At 67.4% G+C, this 16,895-nt stretch overlaps 2 protein-coding genes across 5 annotated transcripts; one reads left to right on the top strand and one right to left on the bottom strand.

Annotated features, from left to right (window-relative positions):
- The first annotated feature begins 813 nt into the window (after positions 1–813).
- KRBA1 (KRAB-A domain containing 1) lies at positions 814–8,722 on the top strand. Of its 3 annotated transcripts, none has more exons than XM_064505574.1 (9): positions 814–902; positions 3,248–3,608; positions 3,686–3,898; positions 4,073–4,243; positions 4,854–5,165; positions 6,160–6,384; positions 6,546–6,770; positions 7,101–7,211; positions 7,544–8,722. In XM_064505574.1, exons 1-9 carry the CDS (start codon positions 885–887, stop codon positions 8,473–8,475), a joined length of 2,568 nt encoding a protein of 855 aa, XP_064361644.1. In that variant the 5' UTR covers positions 814–884; the 3' UTR covers positions 8,476–8,722. The 3 variants fall into 3 exon arrangements, with proteins under 3 accessions (XP_064361644.1, XP_064361643.1, XP_064361642.1); XM_064505573.1 differs by lacking the exon at positions 814–902 and having other exon boundaries at positions 1,482–3,608; positions 7,544–7,678; positions 7,793–8,722; XM_064505572.1 differs by lacking the exon at positions 814–902 and having other exon boundaries at positions 1,482–3,608.
- Positions 8,723–9,869: 1,147 nt separating this feature from the next.
- Positions 9,870–15,073, bottom strand: LOC112993714 (uncharacterized). Of its 2 annotated transcripts, XM_064505608.1 has the most exons (7): positions 13,391–15,073; positions 11,899–11,970; positions 11,291–11,350; positions 11,034–11,141; positions 10,629–10,718; positions 10,332–10,506; positions 10,062–10,197 (listed from the first exon to the last, which is right to left on the bottom strand). In XM_064505608.1, exons 1-6 carry the CDS (start codon positions 13,493–13,495, stop codon positions 10,378–10,380), a joined length of 564 nt encoding a protein of 187 aa, XP_064361678.1. In that variant the 5' UTR covers positions 13,496–15,073; the 3' UTR covers positions 10,062–10,197; positions 10,332–10,377. The 2 variants fall into 2 exon arrangements, with proteins under 2 accessions (XP_025973376.2, XP_064361678.1); XM_026117591.2 differs by lacking the exon at positions 10,332–10,506 and having other exon boundaries at positions 9,870–10,197; positions 13,391–13,700.
- Positions 15,074–16,895: the final 1,822 nt, after the last annotated feature.

Raw genomic sequence — 16,895 nt, 5'->3', positions numbered from 1 at the left:
CCCCTGTGCTCTCTCCAACCCACCTGCTCTCTCCATCCCCCCCACTCTCTCCATCCCCCCCCACTCTCTCCATCCTCCCTGCTCTCTCCATCCCCCCTGCTCTCTCCATCCCCCCCGCTCTCTCCATCCCCCCAGCCATCTCCCCACTGCTCTCAGTTCGGATTTTGCGCCGCTGCTCCGGTTTCAGCCCTTCCCCCGGGAAGCAGAGCCGGGGGCTGCCCCGCCTCGACGGCTCCCGCGTGGGGGTTGAGCCCCGGCCCCGGGGGGGCCCCGAGCCGCCCGCGGCCCCTCCGACGGCTCCGCTGCCGCCGCCCTGCACCGGGGCCGCCTGCAGCCGCCGAGAGCGGGAGCCGCTGCCGGGCCCCGCCGCGCCGGACGGGGCTGCCGGGGGCTGCCGGGGGCTGTCGGGGGCTGCCCCCCCCGGGCCGGGCCGGATCGGGCCGTTTCGGATCGTGCCGGACTGTACTGGGCCGGATCATACCGGTCCGGTCCGTGTTGTGCCGGTCCGTGCCGGTGCAGTCTGGTCCGGTCTGTACCGGTCCGGTCCTTGCCGTGCCGGTCCGGTCCGTGCCGGTCCGATCCGTGCTGTGCCGGTGCGGTGTGGTCCGTCCCGTCCCGGTGCGGTGCAGTGCGGTACCGGCGCGGTCCGGTCCAGTTCGTGCCCGTGCTGTCCGGTCCGGTGCGGTCCGGTGCCGGTGCCGGTGCGTGCGGCGGCAGCGGGCTGCGCAGGGCGGACTACAAGTCCCAGCCGCGCTGCGCGGGGGCGGGCGGCGGGCGGTGCTGCGGGAGGCCGGTCCGCCCCGTCCCGCCCGTCCAGCCGCGTCCCGCCCCGGCGGCGCCGAGCGGAGCCGGGAGCGGAGCCGGGAGCGGAGCGCGGCCGCGCCATGGCCGCGGCTGCCCAGGTGGGAGCGGCGCCGGGAGCCGGTGCTGCGGGGCCGGGCAGCGGGGCGGCGCGTTTCGGGGGCCCGGGGACCCCGCGGCCCGGCCCGGCCCGGCCGAGGGGGCGCTCGGACGAGACCCCCGTGCTCCGCCCGGTGCAGCCGTTTGGGTGGGTGCGAAGTGCACCGTTCCTCGGGGCAGGCTGGGAGATGCAGGGGGCTCGCGGGGGGGCTGCAGGGCTCCGGGCGATGCTCGTGAGCCAGGACGCAGCCCTGGGCTGGAGGGAGGCAGCCGCACGTCGGGGCTCGTCCTCGGTCATCTCGGAGCAAGTTGCCTTCTAGCTGCCCAAGTAGGTTCGTGCGGCCCGTCCGGATCATCCCTGCGCGGACCACGGAGCTCCGGGGAGCGATGTCCCCGCGCGGGGTGTCCCCTCCCCGGGCCGGCCCTGCTCCAGCGCGGGAGCCCCCGGCACCGGGAGCCGGGGGAGAAACCCCCTTGCAGAGCCCCGGATCGGGGAGGGGGCAGCGTGTGGGGCTCGTCCGGAGGGGGCTGAGCGCTGGGGTCCGGGTGGGGGGTGACCACGGCGGGGGGGTGTCCGTGCATCACCCCGGGTGAGCGCTGCCTCCTTCCCATGGGATTCGGGAGAAGGTCCGTTCACCCGTCCCCGTGGTGCTCAGACCCTTGGATGAGCGCTGGGAAAGGATGGCACATCTTCCCCCCCCCCCCCCCTTGAAATGAACGTTTTCTTGGCAAATCCCCGCGTAACTGATGTGAGCGGAGCAGCCAGGGAGCCGTGAACGGTCGCCGCGCGGCCCTCGCCAGCCAGCGCGCGCAATTAAAGGTGTCGCAAAGTTACTTCTGCTGCAAATACCAAGGTGTCAGGCCAAATCATGTCACGCCGTCCCCGAAGGGGCACGAGACGCGCGCAGATGTGTCACCAAGGCAGATGTGTCACCGGGATACCTGCAGCGGGGCGAGCGGGGAGGCCCGATGCGGTCCCGGCTGCGTGGCCGGTGCCTCCCGCACCCCGGCAGGTCGGGGGTGCCGAGGAGCCGCGACGGACACCTTTCCACACCCCCCGGCACGGTGATGCAGCGCGAGCTCCTAAATTTCACGTGCGTGGCGTCGGAAAGGCACCGCCGTGCGCCTGGATTCCCGCTGGCGCTTGGCGCGAGGGTTTCTCTCAATAACGGATCCTGCGCGCTAACGAAGGCGGCGTTGCAGAACCTGCCCGCTCGCATCACGTCAGCGCGGCGGCGGCTCCGGCAGCCCGCGAACGCGCTCGGTCGGGGGGCGGCCGGCGATGCCAGAGCCACCGCGAGGCCACGGCCACCGCCACCTCCTCCCTCGCCCCAAACGGCGCCGAGCGCGTGCTCTGCTCTGCCTCCTGCCCCCTTCTCCCCTTCTGAGCCTGCTGCTCCGTTGCTCTGCCCCTGCCGGCCCCCGGTTTGCTGATTTTATGCCCTCGGTGGTAATTTTGGCTCCTCCGTGATCTCCTGTTCTGCTCCTGTTTGGGACATCTGCTGCCAGGGGCCAAGTCCTCCAGCATGGGGGACCGTGCAGTTGTGCCCTGGAGGGGCTGCTTTGGGTTCGTCCTTGCCCGTGGACGGCGGGGACGAGCTGTGCAGGGGCCTGGGCGCTGGGACAATGCGTGCTGGGGCACCGGGATGACGTGTTGGTGCACCAAGATAACACGTATCGGTGCACCGGGATGATGAATGTTGGTGCACCAGGATGACACGTGTCGGTGCATAAGGACAATGTGTGTTGCACCAGGACGATGGGTGTTGGTGCGCGGGGATGATGGGTGTTGGTGCACCAGATGACATGTGTTGGTGCACCGGGACGATGCATGTTGATGCGCTGGGATGATATGTGCTGGTACATGGGGATGATGCGTGTCAGTGCAGCAGGATGATGCATGTCGGTGCATGGAGATGACACATGTTGGTGCAGTGGGACGATGTGTGTCAGTGCATTGGGACAATGCGTGTTGGTACATCCAGACAATGTGTGTCAGTGCACCAGGACGACGTGTGTTGGTGCAATGGGACGACGCATATCGGTGCACTGGGGTGACACATGTCACTGCACCGGGATGATGCTTGCTGGTGCATCGGGACGACGCGTGTCGGTGCACTGGGATGACACGTCAATGCACCAGGATGGTGCATGCTGGCACATCATGGCCCCAGGACCCTCCCAGCCCCTTCCTGGGGCATTTATCTCCACCAGAAATCCGCCCCTGCCGCCCGTCCCCATGCTGAGGGGCTTTATGCAGACCCAGACCTCCATCCGTGGCCCGGCGGGTGCAGGACTGTGCGGTGCTGCGGCGTTAGCACCGCAGGTCCGTGCTGTCTCTCGGCAGGCGCCGGCAGTGCGCGAGGATGCGGTGGCCCGGGTCCCCACGCCGGTGACGCTGGAGGACGTGGCGGTGCGGTTCTCCGCCGAGGAGTGGGCAATGCTGGAGGAGTGGCAGAAGGAGCTCCACCGCGAAGTGACGGAGGGCACGTGCCGGCTGCTGGCCTCGCTCGGGGGGCTGCTGCCGGGTGCCGAGTGCTGCAGCGGTGCCGTGTCTGTGGGCCAGGACGCGGCCGGCGGCGGCGGGGGGACCGTGTCCGTGCGTCCGGCAGGGCAACCCGGCGGCCTCCCGCTCAGCGCCCTGGTGCGGCTGGTGAAGGAGATCCCCGAGTTCCTCTTTGGCGGCTCCCGGGCCGGTGCCGACCCCGGTGAGTGCGGCCCGGCCCCCGGAGCGGCGCGGGGTCCCGCCGGGCACCGCCTGACCGCGGCCGGTGTCTCCGGGCAGCGAAGGCGGAGGCGGCTCGGGGCGATTCCCGCGGCTCGGTGGAGGTTCCTGTGGCACCATGGAGGGGGCTGCACCGCGCTGGTGGGTCCGGGAGCCGGATGCATCCCGGCGGCACCCGGGGTGTCTCCGACGCCGCTGCGGTGAGCGGGATGCCGAGGCAGACGCCGGGGGACGAGGGCTGGCAGAGTCTCGCCGTGCCGGTGCCGGCAGCCGGTAAGCAGCCTCCGGGCTCCCTCTCGGCCACGCGCAGCTCACGTGGGGCCGGATGGGGCTGGGAGGAGCTGCCATATCCCGCTGCCGTGGGCACTGCTGCTGCACCCGGCGGCGTTTGGGGACGCCTGGGCCCTTGGTGGGGGGGGTCGGGGTGATGGAAGCTGCTTTCTGCAGTTAAGGCAGAAGCGTTGACAGCGAGCTCCCCGCTGCGGAGCCTGGAGGAGCTGGTGGGCAGGGGGCCCGGCTGGTCGGGGCCGGCGGCGAGCAGGGCCCGCGCGTCCGGCGGGGCGCAGGAGCGAGAGCGGCGGGGCCTTGACTCTCCGCCCTGGAGATGCTCCCCCAGAGGTATGGCACGGCATGGCACGGCATCGTGCAGCGCGAGACGGCATGGCCTGCAGCATGGCATGGCCTCATACGGCATGGCATGGCACCATGCAGCATGGCATCATGCAGCACGGCATAGCATCATGCAACACAGCCTGGCATGCAGCACGGCATGGCATCATGCAGCACGGCACAGCATGGCATTGTGCAGCACGGCATGGCATCATGCAATGCAGCCTGGCACGGCACAGCACAACCTGGCATGGCACAGCACGGCCTGGCACGGCACAGCGTGACAACGCACGCCACGGCAGCGCCGGGCTGGGCACGGCTGCCTGCACGGAGGCGGCGGGAGGGAGCTGCAAGTCCACCAGACTCGCTGGCGCTGGGGATCGGGTACCGTCCGCACGGCCCTCGTGGGCTGGTGCTGGAGCGTTGCAGGGGTCGGGGTGTCGCTGCCCCCCAGGCGGGATGGGTGACAGGGCACAACGCTTGGCCCTGGTGCAGAGTCCCGCTGTTGCTCACCCTTGGCTGTGTGTGTGGGGGGGGTGGTCCAAGCCATGAGGGTGGCCTCGGGGTGAGCCGGAGCCCCGTGCCGAGGAGCAGCCCTTGCCCTAAACGTGCCCTGCAGGCTCCTCCGGCTCGCCCTGCTCCGTGCAAGCGGACTCGGCCGTGGCTGCTCCCGGCTCCGGCCCCGGGAGCTGCTGCCCGGAGCTGCCCGAAGATGGAGGTGGCTGCCCCAGCCCTGCCTGCAGTGGCTCCGTGTGCAGCATCTCCGGGTGCAGCATCTCCGGGTGCAGCGGCTGCGGATGCAGCGTCTCCCGATGCAGCGCCTCCGGATGCAGCATCTCTGGATGCAGCATCTCCTCCGCCGGCATCTCCGAGGGGGAGCAGGGGCTGAGCAGGCTGGCAGCGCCCTGGGCCGCGGGCTGGTGCCCGGAAGGTGGGCTCGGTCGCAGCCCGGGACGGTGGCGGTGTTGGTGGCCATCCCAGGACCAGCCTGGCACGGGGAGCCCATGTTTGGGCTGCCGACACTGCAGTGGGTCTGGGTGGGGGGGTCCAGGCTCGGCGCGTCTGGAGGAGGCAGTGCTGGGGCCGGGGGGGCGAGGGAGCAGGGCGGTAAGCGCCGGTGCCCCACATGGCAGTGCCGCTGGGAGAGCAGGAGCCTATAGGGTCTGGTCCCCGTGGGTCCGGTTCCCGGGGGCATCTCTGCAGGGCGCAGGGCTCGGGAGGCATCCCGGTGGGGCCGGTCCCTTGGGAGAGCCCTGCGAGGTCTCCTCCCCGGGGGGGGCATCCCTTGTCCCCAGGGACATCCCTGCAGGGTCTGGTCCCCGGAGCATCCCTGTGGGGTCCAGTCCCTGGGGGGGTGCAGTCCCTGGGGCATCCCTGGGGGGGTCCGGTCCTTGGGCGCATCCATGAGGGTCTGGTCCCTGGGGGCATCCCTGTGGGGTCCAGTCCCCGGGGGGGGTCCAGTTCCTGGGGCATCCCTGGGGGGTCCAGTCCCTGGGGGCATCCCTGGGGGGGTCCAGTCCCCGGGGGGGGTCCAGTCCCTGGGGGCATCCCTGGGGGGTCCAGTCCCTGGGGCATCCCTGGGGGGGTTCTAGTCCCATGGGGCATCCCTGGGGGCCTGGTCCATCCCTGCAGGGTCTGGTACCTGGAGCATCCCTGTGGGGTCCAGTCCCTGGGGAGGGGTCCCTGGGGCATCCCTGGGGGGGTCTGGTCCCATGGGGGGCAACCCTGGGGGGGGCCTAGTCCCTGGGGCATCCCTGGGGGTCTGGTCCCCGGAGCATTCCTGGGGGGGGGTCCAGTCCCTGGGAGCATCACTGTGGGATCTGGTCCCATTGGGGCATCCCTGGGGGGGTCTGGCCCCCCGGGGGGGGGGGTGACTCCTGCCATCCGACGGTCACGCCGCGCGGTGTGCGCTCTCGTCCCGGCAGCCGGGCGCGCGGAGCTCGGCCCCCTGCAAGGGCTGCTGACCCGCCTGCGGGACATCGCCGCCCCGACGCCGGGCCCATCGCAGCCGGCGGCTGCCAGCGGCGCCCGCAGCCCCTCTGCGGCCGGTGGGTGCGCGGCACGAGCGCGGCAGGGCTCAGCGGCCGCCGGGGCGCTCGGCGGGCTCGGGGGCGAAGCTGCCTGGGGGGACCTGACTCCTCCGGGAGGAGGTGAGCCGAGGGCGGTGCCGGAGAGGATGGGGATGCTCAGCCGTGCTGGAGCAGGGACGTCCCCCGTCCAGGGGCAGAGCCCGGCGCTCGTCGGGGCAGGACGGGGCCGGAGGACGCGTCCCTCCCGTGCCACCCGGCCTCACGGTGCCCTGCGGCTGCAGGGACGCCGGGGGACTCCCCGCTCCGAGGCCTGGAGCGGTGCCTGAGGGCCGTCGCGGGGGGCCGCCGCGCTGATGCCCCCCGCCCCGCTCGAGCCGGAGCCACCGTGGAGCCGTCCCCGCTGCGGGGCCTGGAGCGGTGCCTGCGGGGGCTCCCCGCCGCGCCCCCCGGCCCCCCGGCCGCCGGCAGCCCCCCCGGGACACCGAGCGGGGCCAGAGCCACTGAAGGTAGGACGGGGCTGGGGGGCATCACAGGGGACGTTGCACCCCCGGCGTGGCCGCTTGGTGAGTGCCGGGGGTCGGGTTTGGCTCCTCTCCCCCCATCCCGTGCAGCAGCAGCCCCTCACTCGCCTAAGCCATGTGGCGAGGGGGCAATAACTGTCCCTGCTCCGGGGTGTCCATCCCCCCTGGGCTGGGGAGGTGCCACCAGGGCCGTGCCGCTCACCGGCTCTGACATGCCACATCCCTGAGCTGTTGCATCCCTGAGACGTTGCATCCCTGAGACGTTGCATCCCTGAGCTGCCGCATCCCTGAGCTGCTGCATCCCTGTTCCCGCAGGCGCGCTGGCGGGGGCCACATGGCCCCCGTGCTGGTGCTCGGGGAGCTACTCGGCCGAGACCCCCGTGAGCAGGCCGGGGAGCGCCGGCGCCGGGGCCGAGAGCGCGGCAGGTAAGAGAGGGGCTGCCGTCCCAGGGCAGAGGGATTTGGGGGGAGCAGAGCCCGGACGCCCGGTGCTCTGGGTGGAGGTGAGCCGGGTGCTGCCATCATTCCCGCACCCGAAGCTGCCTGGCTGGTGGCCCCAGCCCCGTGTCTCGCCGGGGCGGGTGAAGGAGGCCATCGCCGGGGCCTGTCCATCCCCCCGGTGGGTGCCTGGCGCCGCGGCCCTTGGACCGTCGGCGTGATCCCGGGATGGGGCCGCACGGTCGGGTCGGGGGAGCCCGTGCATCGCCGCCTGCCCGGTTTCAGCGTCGCGGGAGCTGACGCTGCCTCTCCGCGGGCAGAGCCGGCGGCGTCCCCGCTCCGCAGCCTGCTCCGGTGCCTGGAGGCGATAACGGCACCGGCCGGGGACAGCGGTGCGCGGGTGCATCCGCATCCCCGCGGAGCAGCGACGGGGACCAAGAGACCTTTTGCTGAAGGTACCCGGGGCCGCGGCACGGCCGGGGCAGAGCCGGTGCTGCCGAGGGGGGCACGCGGGGCCCGGTGCCTCCGTCCGCTCCCGCGAAACCCACCGGGGCCCCTCCGCCTTGCAGCTGGGACGCCCGGCGCCCCGGCACCCATGGGCTCCCACGGCCGTGCCGGCGGGGGCGGCTTGCCCAAGCGGAGACGCACCGAGGGGGCCCCACGCGGCCGGGAGCCCCCGGAGCCGGGCCGCACTGGCGCGGGGCTGGCGGAGACGCTGGAGCGGCTGGCGGAGGCCGTCGGGGCAGCGTGCCGGGACCGGGCGCCGGAACCGGGCGTCCTGGCCGCGGCCAGCGGGCGCCTCCGTGCCGCCCTCCGGCGCCTGGAGGGCCGGTGCCGGGCGCTGGAGAGGCGGCGGCGGCGGCGGCGCGTGGGGCTGCGGCTGCTGGGGCTGCCCGAGGGGGCGGAGGGCACCGACGCCGCAGCCTTCCTGCGCGGGATGCTGCCGGCGGCGCTGGGCCTGCCCGAGGACGCGGTGCCGCTGCGCATCGAGAGCGCGGGGCGGGCGCGCGGGGGGCCCTGCTGTGGCCCGGCCGCCCGGCCCCGGGCGCTGCTCTTCACCCTGCCGCGCTTCGCCGATGCGCTGGCGTTGCTGCGGGCCGCGCGCCGGAGCCCCGAGCCCCCGAGCTGGGCCGGCGCCCGCCTGGCCATCGTCCCCGCCGCCCGCCCCCGGCCCCGCCGCCGCCGTCGGGCCCCCCGCGGCATCTGGCGGGCGGCCGAGCTGCGGTTCGGCGGGGGCTCCCCGGGGCCGTGAGGGTGCTGGGCTCGGCCACCCGGGCCGGCCCTGGGTGTCCCCTCGCACGGCGGCGCTCAACCCCCCCCGGGCACCTTCGGGGGGGTTCGGGCGTCCCGGGCGGCCCCACGTCCTGCTGGCCCCGTCTCCTCCCGGGACAGACGTGCCATCCAGGAGGTCTCCATCCTGCGTGGTGCTGAGCCCTGGCGGCTCTCGGTGCCGGTCCCTGTGTCCCACGCTTGTGCACCGCAGTAAAGCCCTGATGGGAAAGTGGCTTTGGTCTCGTCTTCGTTCCTGCCTCCGGCTTTGTAGCAATGTGTTCCCAGTTGCCATGCTGCTGTGTGGCGGTGACAGCCTTTCCCACGTGTCCCCGGTTCCCGCGTGGCGGTGACAACCACCCAGGGAGCTGGCGGCAATCGCTGGGGGACCTGCGGAGTCACATCCCACCAGGCCGGTGGCCCCAGGGCAACAGCACCGCTAATGCCCCGTAGGGCTGGGATTACGGGGGGGCACTATCAGAAACACCAAACTTGGGCATAAATTTGCTACCCGAAATTTCACTATTTCGGGTAGCGAAACTGGAACCAATGCGGAAAAGTAACCAGCAGAGGGTTTGAGAGAAGAAATGGGGGGGCAACAAGGAGAGGCAAAGCACTGGGAAAGGGATGAGGAGGTTTTCCAGCGCTGCAGCCAGGTACCCGCCGGCCGCACTGTGCTGGCCCGCAGGGGCAGTGACCCAAACCCCGCCCCAGCCTGCCCCACGGCCGGGTGCCCGGGGTGCGGGGGAGCCCCAGAGCGATGGATCGAGCATCCTGGGATGGCTGAGTCGCTGCCTGTCCCAGCCCTGATGGCACCGGTGTCCTCCCAGCACCTGAAAATTGTCCTCATGCGGTCGGCAAAACCGTGGGACTGCAGGGAGCAAATCTGGCGTGCAGGGAGCAAATCTGGAGCTGTAGGAGCCAAACACGGGGTGCAGGGAGCAAACCTGGGGCTGTAGGAGCCAAACCCGGGGCTGCAGGGGCCAAACACTGGACACAGCCTCTCATCCTCACGGTCATAAGGACGTGACATGCCAGCACACGTGCAGTGTGAGGGCACGTGGTTGGTGACAGCATCTGACTTGCAGCTGTTCAGCGAAACACAGCAGCAAGTCACAGCAAGAAAGAAAAAGCAATAGCGAAGCCAGGCCGCTGGGAGCAGGGGATAACGGCGCTGGAGGCCGGTGGCTCTGTCCGGAGCCGCTCAGAGCTGCTGGGGGTCACCGGCGCTTTGGGGCAGACACGGGAAGCGCGGCGGTGGCAGAGATGGCCCAAATCCTTAATGCCGGCTTTGTAGCGGCGCTCCCCTCGTGCGGACCAGGCTTTCTCCATCCAAGGCTCGTGCAACATCCCGCCCCGATAAAGGCACCCGCTGCATCTGGCTCGGTGGCTTTATTTGACGGCTTAGCAAAGCAGGGGAGGGGGCTGCCCCACACACAGCTTGTGCGAGGGCCCGGCGCTGCCGACCCATGTCTGCTGGCAGCGGCGCTGGACGGCGGGGAGGGGACCTGGCGGCGACTTACGTCCTGCCCGGCCCGGAGCGGCGGTGGGGGGCAGGGGGCCCCCGTTTGCTGCCCCCTTCCCGGCTCCCCCCGGTGTCCCCCGCGGCGGAGGGGGAGGCACCGCCGGGGCCCCGGCGCTCTCCCGGCGAGGGTTTGCATCCCAGCGCCTCGCCTTCCCGCGGGGTCCGGGTGCTCGGCCCGTCCTGCAAGACACAGAGGGGTGACGGTGCTTCCACCAGCGCTTCCCCGGCTGCCCGGCCCCTCAGCCTGTCCCCTCCCTTCCCTGGGACAGACGGGGCCGAGCGGAGGTGCAGCGGCAGAGGAGAAAAAGCTGAACCCCCTGGGGCCGCAGCGCAGCCCATCCCTCTTGCTTTCCGTATTTATCACTGCTGCTTTCCTGCTTTCCTTCCTTCGGTCTGATCCTGACGCTGACTCGCTGCCTTGTGCTCCCAGCTTGGCCGCCGGCTGGACCTGGCGGCCGTCCCGGCCCCGTCCTGCTCGGCCGGTGTGCGCTGCGGGACGGGGTCCTGGCTAGCTCGCCTCCCCCCGCCGCAGCCGGCCCTCGCTGCTCCCCGGGAAATAGCGAGGGGATTTCACTGCGGGGCTCCTCACTTGAGCCTCTGCCTGCATTTACCTTTCTCACCACAGAGGAGCCACCGGGTTTTCTCACAGGTTGCACTCGCGAAGGTTTCTTGTCCTCCCTCTTCACTCTCCGCTGTTCACCCTGCGGGAGCGAGCAGAGCGTCAGGCCAAGCAGTAACGTTTCCCCGAGCTGGGGAAAAAGCACCTGGCAGCAGGTGGAAAATGCAAATAAACATTTCCTTCCCCGCTGTCCCCAGCGCTGCGTCCCACGACGTCAGGACTCGCGGGCACACGGGACTGCCCGCCGCGGGCTGAGGGTCTGCATGCATCCGGCAGCGCTCAGCCCCGGCAGCCAGACCCCGTCCCGCAGCCCTGGGTCCCCGGCACGCTGTGTCCCGCCCGGCGGGGACAGGGCGATGGCTCCCCGGCACCGCTGGCGAGCGCTTGGGGCTCTCACCGGCTGCTCTCTCCTCCTGGCTCCGCGGAGGACATCCGTTTCGTAAGACTGGCTTTGGGGAGGTCTGCGGCCTTCCGGGTTTTTCTTGCCGGGTTTTCTCTTTGGAGGCTGTAGGCACAATTTGGGGTGCACCTCAGTGCAGCTCTCAGGGACGAGGGGCTGGCACAGGGCCTTGCGCCCTACAGCAGCCCTGCGGAGGCTGCGTGCTGGTGGAGGCGCATTTCACCCTCTGCTTTTTCGGGTTTCTGCGTACGCACCCATATGCTTTGCTGAACCTCCTCGACTTCTCTTGTGCTCCGGGACAAAGGATTTGACTCCTGCGGAAAGAGAGAGGGGTGCAGGGACCGTCCAGCCTCCTCTGCAGGGCTGGACATGCTGACGGGTGTCAAGGACCCGCAGGGCACGGGGGAAAACGAGCAGCGGGCACAGCGCAAGCGCGCTGAGCTCGCCCCGCGGCAAAGTCACTGGAGCGGGAAACGAGATGCAGACGGTGCCAGCGCTGGCCTGGCCTGGGAGGAAGGGCTGGCGGTGAAAGCAGAAGGCTAACGGGGCGTGAGAGGAGGCTGGTGAACACACCCTGGGTCAGGTCCACGCCAGCGTGTCCCCACGGATGGGGACGGCCCCGCTGGGCTGCTGCTGCCGCCCAGGAACCGAGTGATCTCTGCCCCACCGGTGCTGTCCCCTTCGCTTACGAGCTGCTTTTGTGTGCGTCTGTGGGGCTCTCGGATATCTCTGGGGTGGCAGCACAGAGCCTCCTCCTCCCCTGACCTATTTTCTCCAGCTCACGTGGCAACTTTCCGCAGCGCTCGTGGGGCAGCGCTGCCAGGGCCCGGTGTCCCCTCGGGTGCTGCCGCTCCCTGCTCACCTCGCTCAGGACGGAGAAGCACCCGGAGCACGGTCTGTACGGACGGCGCTTGCCCGGGACGCTCGTCCCCACCTGAGGAGAGGAAGAGCTCGTTAGCTGGCGTCACCCTCGTTACCGAAGCCTGGTCTCCTGCGTAAATGCACCGAGCTCTCAAGGGGAGGCCGGGGTGAGCGGTACCAGCTTGGGCAGGAAGGTCCGGGCAGGGAGCACCTGGGGGAGCAGGAGCCCCAGGTGGGAATGGTCTCCAAGGTCCCATTTACCCCCATCCCTGGGACCGGTGCAGGATTCATCCCACCAGCTGATGCCCAGGGGTGCCCAGTCCTTTCCGCAGCTTCTCCCCTGGTGCATTGCTGCTAGCAATTTGCAGGATGTGTTTTAAGCTGTGTTTTGGCCCTGCACTGACCCTCATTTCCCATTCCTGGCCTTGCCACTGCTCTCCATCGGCACCTGCCCCTTCCCACTGGCTCTTGCATGACCAAGAGGGACACGCGTCCAGTTCACACTGCTCTGGCCCCGGCTCCTGCCTCTGCTGCTTCCTCCCATCCTTGTGGCATTTTTGGTGCAGAGGGACACCGGGGTGACTCATCAGCGGTGTTGCTGATCCCCTCACACCTCCTGACGCATTCCTTGGGGTAAGAAGGCGGCGCTGCTATTTCGCTATTTCGAGGCGCAGCGGCAGCACGCGTACCGTGCTCAGCCTCAGACGTGCACGGCACGGCCGGCAGCGGGGAAGGACTTGCTGGACCCGGCGCTTGCCTCCCTCCTCCCCCTGCTCGGCCCGGCCATGATGCAATGTTTGCCCGTTGTGCAAGCGCTGCCGCTGCAAAGGGGGCTGTCACGGAGCCAACACGCCAGGTGCCCCACAGGGCCACCAGCCGTGGGGAGAGCACGCGCTCCCGTGGTGCCAGCCGGTCGCGGGCAAAGGGCTTGGCTGGAGCTCAGCAACGCATCCCGCTCCGAGCCCATCCTCGGAGCCACGCGAGGGAGGAGGAGCGCGGGACCACAGGGGACGTCGCCTGCTCTTCCCTGAAAGCGCTGCTCTCGCGGGCTTTAACCCCCACGTTTCTGGGTGCTCTGAAGGGTGCTGACTGCTGAACTGTGCGGGGTGCTGACGGCTGAGCGGCTAACGTCCCGCTGCGATGGCAGAGCCCTCCTAGTGTCAGCACCGCATCGGGTGGCCAAACCTGCTCCCGGGGAGCAGAAATCCTGCGGGCTGAGAAGGCATCCAGCACGCAGAGACAGGGTGCCCAGGAGCCCGCGTTGCGGCTGCTGTCGCTTGCACTGACCCAGCGGGCAGCCGTGAAGCCGGGCGTCCTGTGCCCAGGCCAAGCGCACGCCCTTGCGCCAGGCAAGCAGGATGCCAGCTCTGCTTCCCGCAGCCGGGGCCACCCACGTGGGGCAACCGTGCCCCCTTCCACAGCCCTTTCCCTGCAATCTCCCTCCTCTCCCGTCTCGGCCTTTCCGTTACTCCCCAGCATTAACCGCGACGCACCTCCTTCTCCCGGATCTCGGTTTTCGCCTTCTTCGAGTTCCCGTGGTCGGCTCCGGCCACGGCCAGGAAGGCGGCGGCGAAGGCGCAGAGCAGCCCCGGCCTCATGGTGCGGCAGCGGCGCAGGGAGCGCGGGCGTCAGGCGGTGCCGGCGGGGCCTCGGCTGGACCTTGGCCGCGTGATGTCAGCGGCCGGAGGCCTGTTCTGCACACCCGGTGTGGTGTCAGGCTGCTCATCGCGGTCGATATGGGAATGCCGCAGCACGCGGGGGAAAGCAACACCCCCCCGTGGGGGGGGGGGGCAGGATGCGCCGGTGCAGACACAGCCTTTCCCTGCAGGACAAGCTGTGGGAGACGCGGGGATGAGGTGGATCCCCCTCTGCTATCCCATTTGGATGTGCTGGAAGGAAACAGCTCCCCAGAACTGCTGTCTCGGGGCTCCTCCTCCCCCATGGTTTGCTGGCACTGCCCTGTCTCTTCATCCCGCGTTTGCGGCCCTGGGCATCGCGCAGCCCCCTGCCCCGTAACAGCCCGTACAGATCTGCGAGCAGCAGCACTGGCCAGCGCAAGCCTGGTTTCCAAACCGCCCTTCGCTTGGTACCGGTCCAAGCCGCAGGAGCGGGCTGCGGGAGGCCAGGTTCAGGGCACGCTGCCTGCCCTCGGGAGCAATGACCGCAGGCTGATGTGCTTCCAGCTCCTCCCAGCGCAGGCAGCACCCACCAGCTCTCTGACTGGAACTTCCCCATGCTGGAGAGGCCCTCGGAGGCTTCCTGGCACCCCAGCATCGCTGCTCCCCTCAGCTGGGATCTTCCCAGGCACTCGCAGCATCTCCTTGCCTTGGCGTTTGGAAGCCTGCGTCTCCGGGTACAATCTTTCATATCTCCATTTTTTTTCCTTCTATTAATGTTCATCGTTTCGCCCTGCGAGTTTCCCAGAAGCTGTTGTCCCTCCCCAGCTCTGTTCCATTCGCTGCTTCTCCTGAGCAGCACGGGAAGGCAGCGACAGGCTGTGAGCTCAATTTCCAATCCTGACGCGAGCAGCACTTTTAAAAGGGAGGAGAAAACGATGTAACCTGAATGGAGCCCCCGTGCAACAGGCACATGGCTACCAGGGAGCGGGGCAGCAGGAACTCCCTGCACTTAAAAAGCGTCAGGGTTGAAGCTGGCACATTTTTTCCACCATGTAATTTTGTGAGACAGAAAAAAGTCAAAAGCATTAAAAGAAAAGTATATAAAAAATAAAAAGCTCCAGTTCCCAGCTGGGCTGGCTTGAGGATGGGTTGCAGCTGCCAGGAAAGGCAGACACCTGGAGCGCACCCGTTTCTGCTTGTCCAGGCCTGTTGGCTTCCAGGTGCATGTCCGAGGCAGCGTGGTGCTGGGGTCGGGGAGCTACAGCGCAGCCACGCACGCACAGCGGCTCGCGAACGGCAGTGACAACGGAGCAGAGAGTAACGACTCCTGGGGCATTTCCACCCGCCACCATGGCCTTGTTCGTGAGTGCTCTCTGGCCTCTTTGGGCAAAATCCTGTTCTGATTTTGGAAGGTAGAAGGAAAGAAACCCAACACTCAAAAACGACACTAACGGGTTGCAAATTTTGCCGTTATTTCCAGCCTGGACGTCACTGCGCTGCTCCAGGCCTGCACAGAGACAGAGCTTCCCCCCGCCCCCGGAAGCGTCCTGCGTTGCCCGGGAAACCGCGCCGGAAGCCGCTTGGCCGGGCGCTTCCGGTGGAAGTCCCGCCCCCGGTCACCGCGTGAGGACGTCGGCGACCGCGTGACCAGGAAGCGCGGCGGCGCCCGCTCAGCCCCGTCGCGGAGCGGGCGGTGGCGGCGCCATCTTACACCGCCCACAGCCACGTGACGGGGGCCGGCCATGCCATTGGCTGTCCTCGGCAGCGCCGCTTTCTTTTAGTTTTTCGGGACGCACCGTGTTGAAAAAAGGGGGAAATTAACCTCCGAGCAGCGCCGCTCGTGGAAGGCCTCTCCCTTTGATGTGTAAAAAGTCTATGAAATGCATACGCAGGCTGGGAATTCTAGACACAGCAGTGAATCCCCTCCGGTTACTAATGGCGCCTCCCTTTCTTCTTGTAGAAGCCGGCAGAAAATGGAGGAGTCATTACACCCTCGGGCGCAATGCATGTGCGGCCCGGGAACTGTCTGCGTATAAAGAGACAAAGTCCATGAGACAGCTGTCGCCTTTGTACTCCCCCTCTCCTTCAGCTTTCCTTTCCACCCCTTCTTCATCCCACAATGCTTCTGCTGCTAACTCCTGGGAAAAATTTAATTTGAGACGTGGGTCTCAGTTTTCTGCATCCGTTCCAGCCCATAAGTTATATAGCCCTTCCCCATTTCAGGGTTTTTGACCGCAGACACGAAACACTGGCGCTCGCACACATTAAAGAGTTGTCCATGGCACAAAACACATTCCCAGCTTTGACATTTGTGAGCCTTTTCCACACAGGCTTTGCAGCTCTCACAGACAACCTTAGGCAGACGATCAATCTGCTTCTTAACAGCCAGGGCTTTGTGTTGCTCTAAACACTCCCCGAACTGGCACAGCAGCCTGCGGGTAGGACACCTGACTCTCATGCCTGTCTTACCTGCACAGTCCTGTGACAGGCAGAGCTGGTAATATTTATATCCAAGGACATGATTGTAACTTTTGACGAACTTCACACTAGCTCCTTGAGCTAGTAACGTTTATCTTTTAAAAGGAAGAAGGTCTTCCTTCTGATCCTCAAACAGAATCTCATGCAGCATGACCTTCCTGTGCACACACCACCCCAGCTTGCCATGCAGCTCTTTTGCCCTGCTGAGCAGCTGTGCATCTGTCAGATCTCTCACCACCATAAGTGCTCTGAGACCATCAGCAGAACAGAGGTCATCTGTTAAAGGAGGCTGGGGAGAGACTGTGTTGCTAGGTGGCATCTCCAGGTGTTCCCTTCTCTATGTTAGGAATAATTCCCAAGCTTCTGTCACCAACACCAGGGAAGACACACCACATCCCTTCTGATGGCAGAAAAAGATAAGATGCAAGTACAGTGGAAACAGCAGGTTTATTGACCTACTCCCAGCCGCATTCATCAGACAATGAGCTGCTTGACAGGGACTCCCAAACTGTCCTGATCACATGCTTTTCTGCCTTTTCCCCCTTTTATTATTCTCTTTTCCCATTCTAGATTCTTCCCCTTTATCATCCTTGTCCCCTCCCAAATAAATATCCCACCCTTACTTTTTCCCCTGCTGGTCCCAGTTTTGCTACATTCATAACCAAATTTGGCATTCTGGATACTTGTTACCTAGATAATCTCAACTTTGTATGGAATTAGTGTTATGCTTCCTTAGGTACTACTAGTCTTGCAAGGCTCTCTTCTCAGAAAGGTGGCCAAGACCCCTCCCTTCAGTTACCTACCAAGTTCAGCAGTTTTCCACATTACTTCCCCCAACCACCTTTGAAATCCAGCCATCCTTTACAGAACGTTCTGTAACTTCTGTCACTTCATTAATTGC

Source organism: Dromaius novaehollandiae, chromosome 2, assembly GCF_036370855.1.
Source record: "Dromaius novaehollandiae isolate bDroNov1 chromosome 2, bDroNov1.hap1, whole genome shotgun sequence".
Lineage (NCBI taxonomy): Eukaryota > Metazoa > Chordata > Aves > Casuariiformes > Dromaiidae > Dromaius > Dromaius novaehollandiae.
Note: the sequence above shows the minus strand (reverse complement) of the source record. Positions and strands in the feature narration are given on the sequence as shown.

Excerpts from the sequence above, each read along its gene's own strand:
- LOC112993714 (XM_026117591.2), bottom strand. The coding sequence starts at position 13,495 with ATGAGGCCGGGGCTGCTCTGCGCCTTCGCCGCCGCCTTCCTGGCCGTG. Across the intron at positions 10,719-11,033 it reads CCAGGAGGAGAGAGCAGCCG|GGTGAACAGCGGAGAGTGAA; the intron begins GTGAGAGCCCCA and ends TCGCTCCCGCAG. Across the intron at positions 10,198-10,628 it reads GCTCCTCTGTGGTGAGAAAG|GACGGGCCGAGCACCCGGAC; the intron begins GTAAATGCAGGC and ends TGTGTCTTGCAG.
- KRBA1 (XM_064505572.1), top strand. The coding sequence starts at position 2,801 with ATGTCGGTGCATGGAGATGACACATGTTGGTGCAGTGGGACGATGTGT. Across the intron at positions 4,244-4,853 it reads CTGGAGATGCTCCCCCAGAG|GCTCCTCCGGCTCGCCCTGC; the intron begins GTATGGCACGGC and ends CGTGCCCTGCAG. Across the intron at positions 5,166-6,159 it reads CGCGGGCTGGTGCCCGGAAG|CCGGGCGCGCGGAGCTCGGC; the intron begins GTGGGCTCGGTC and ends TCGTCCCGGCAG.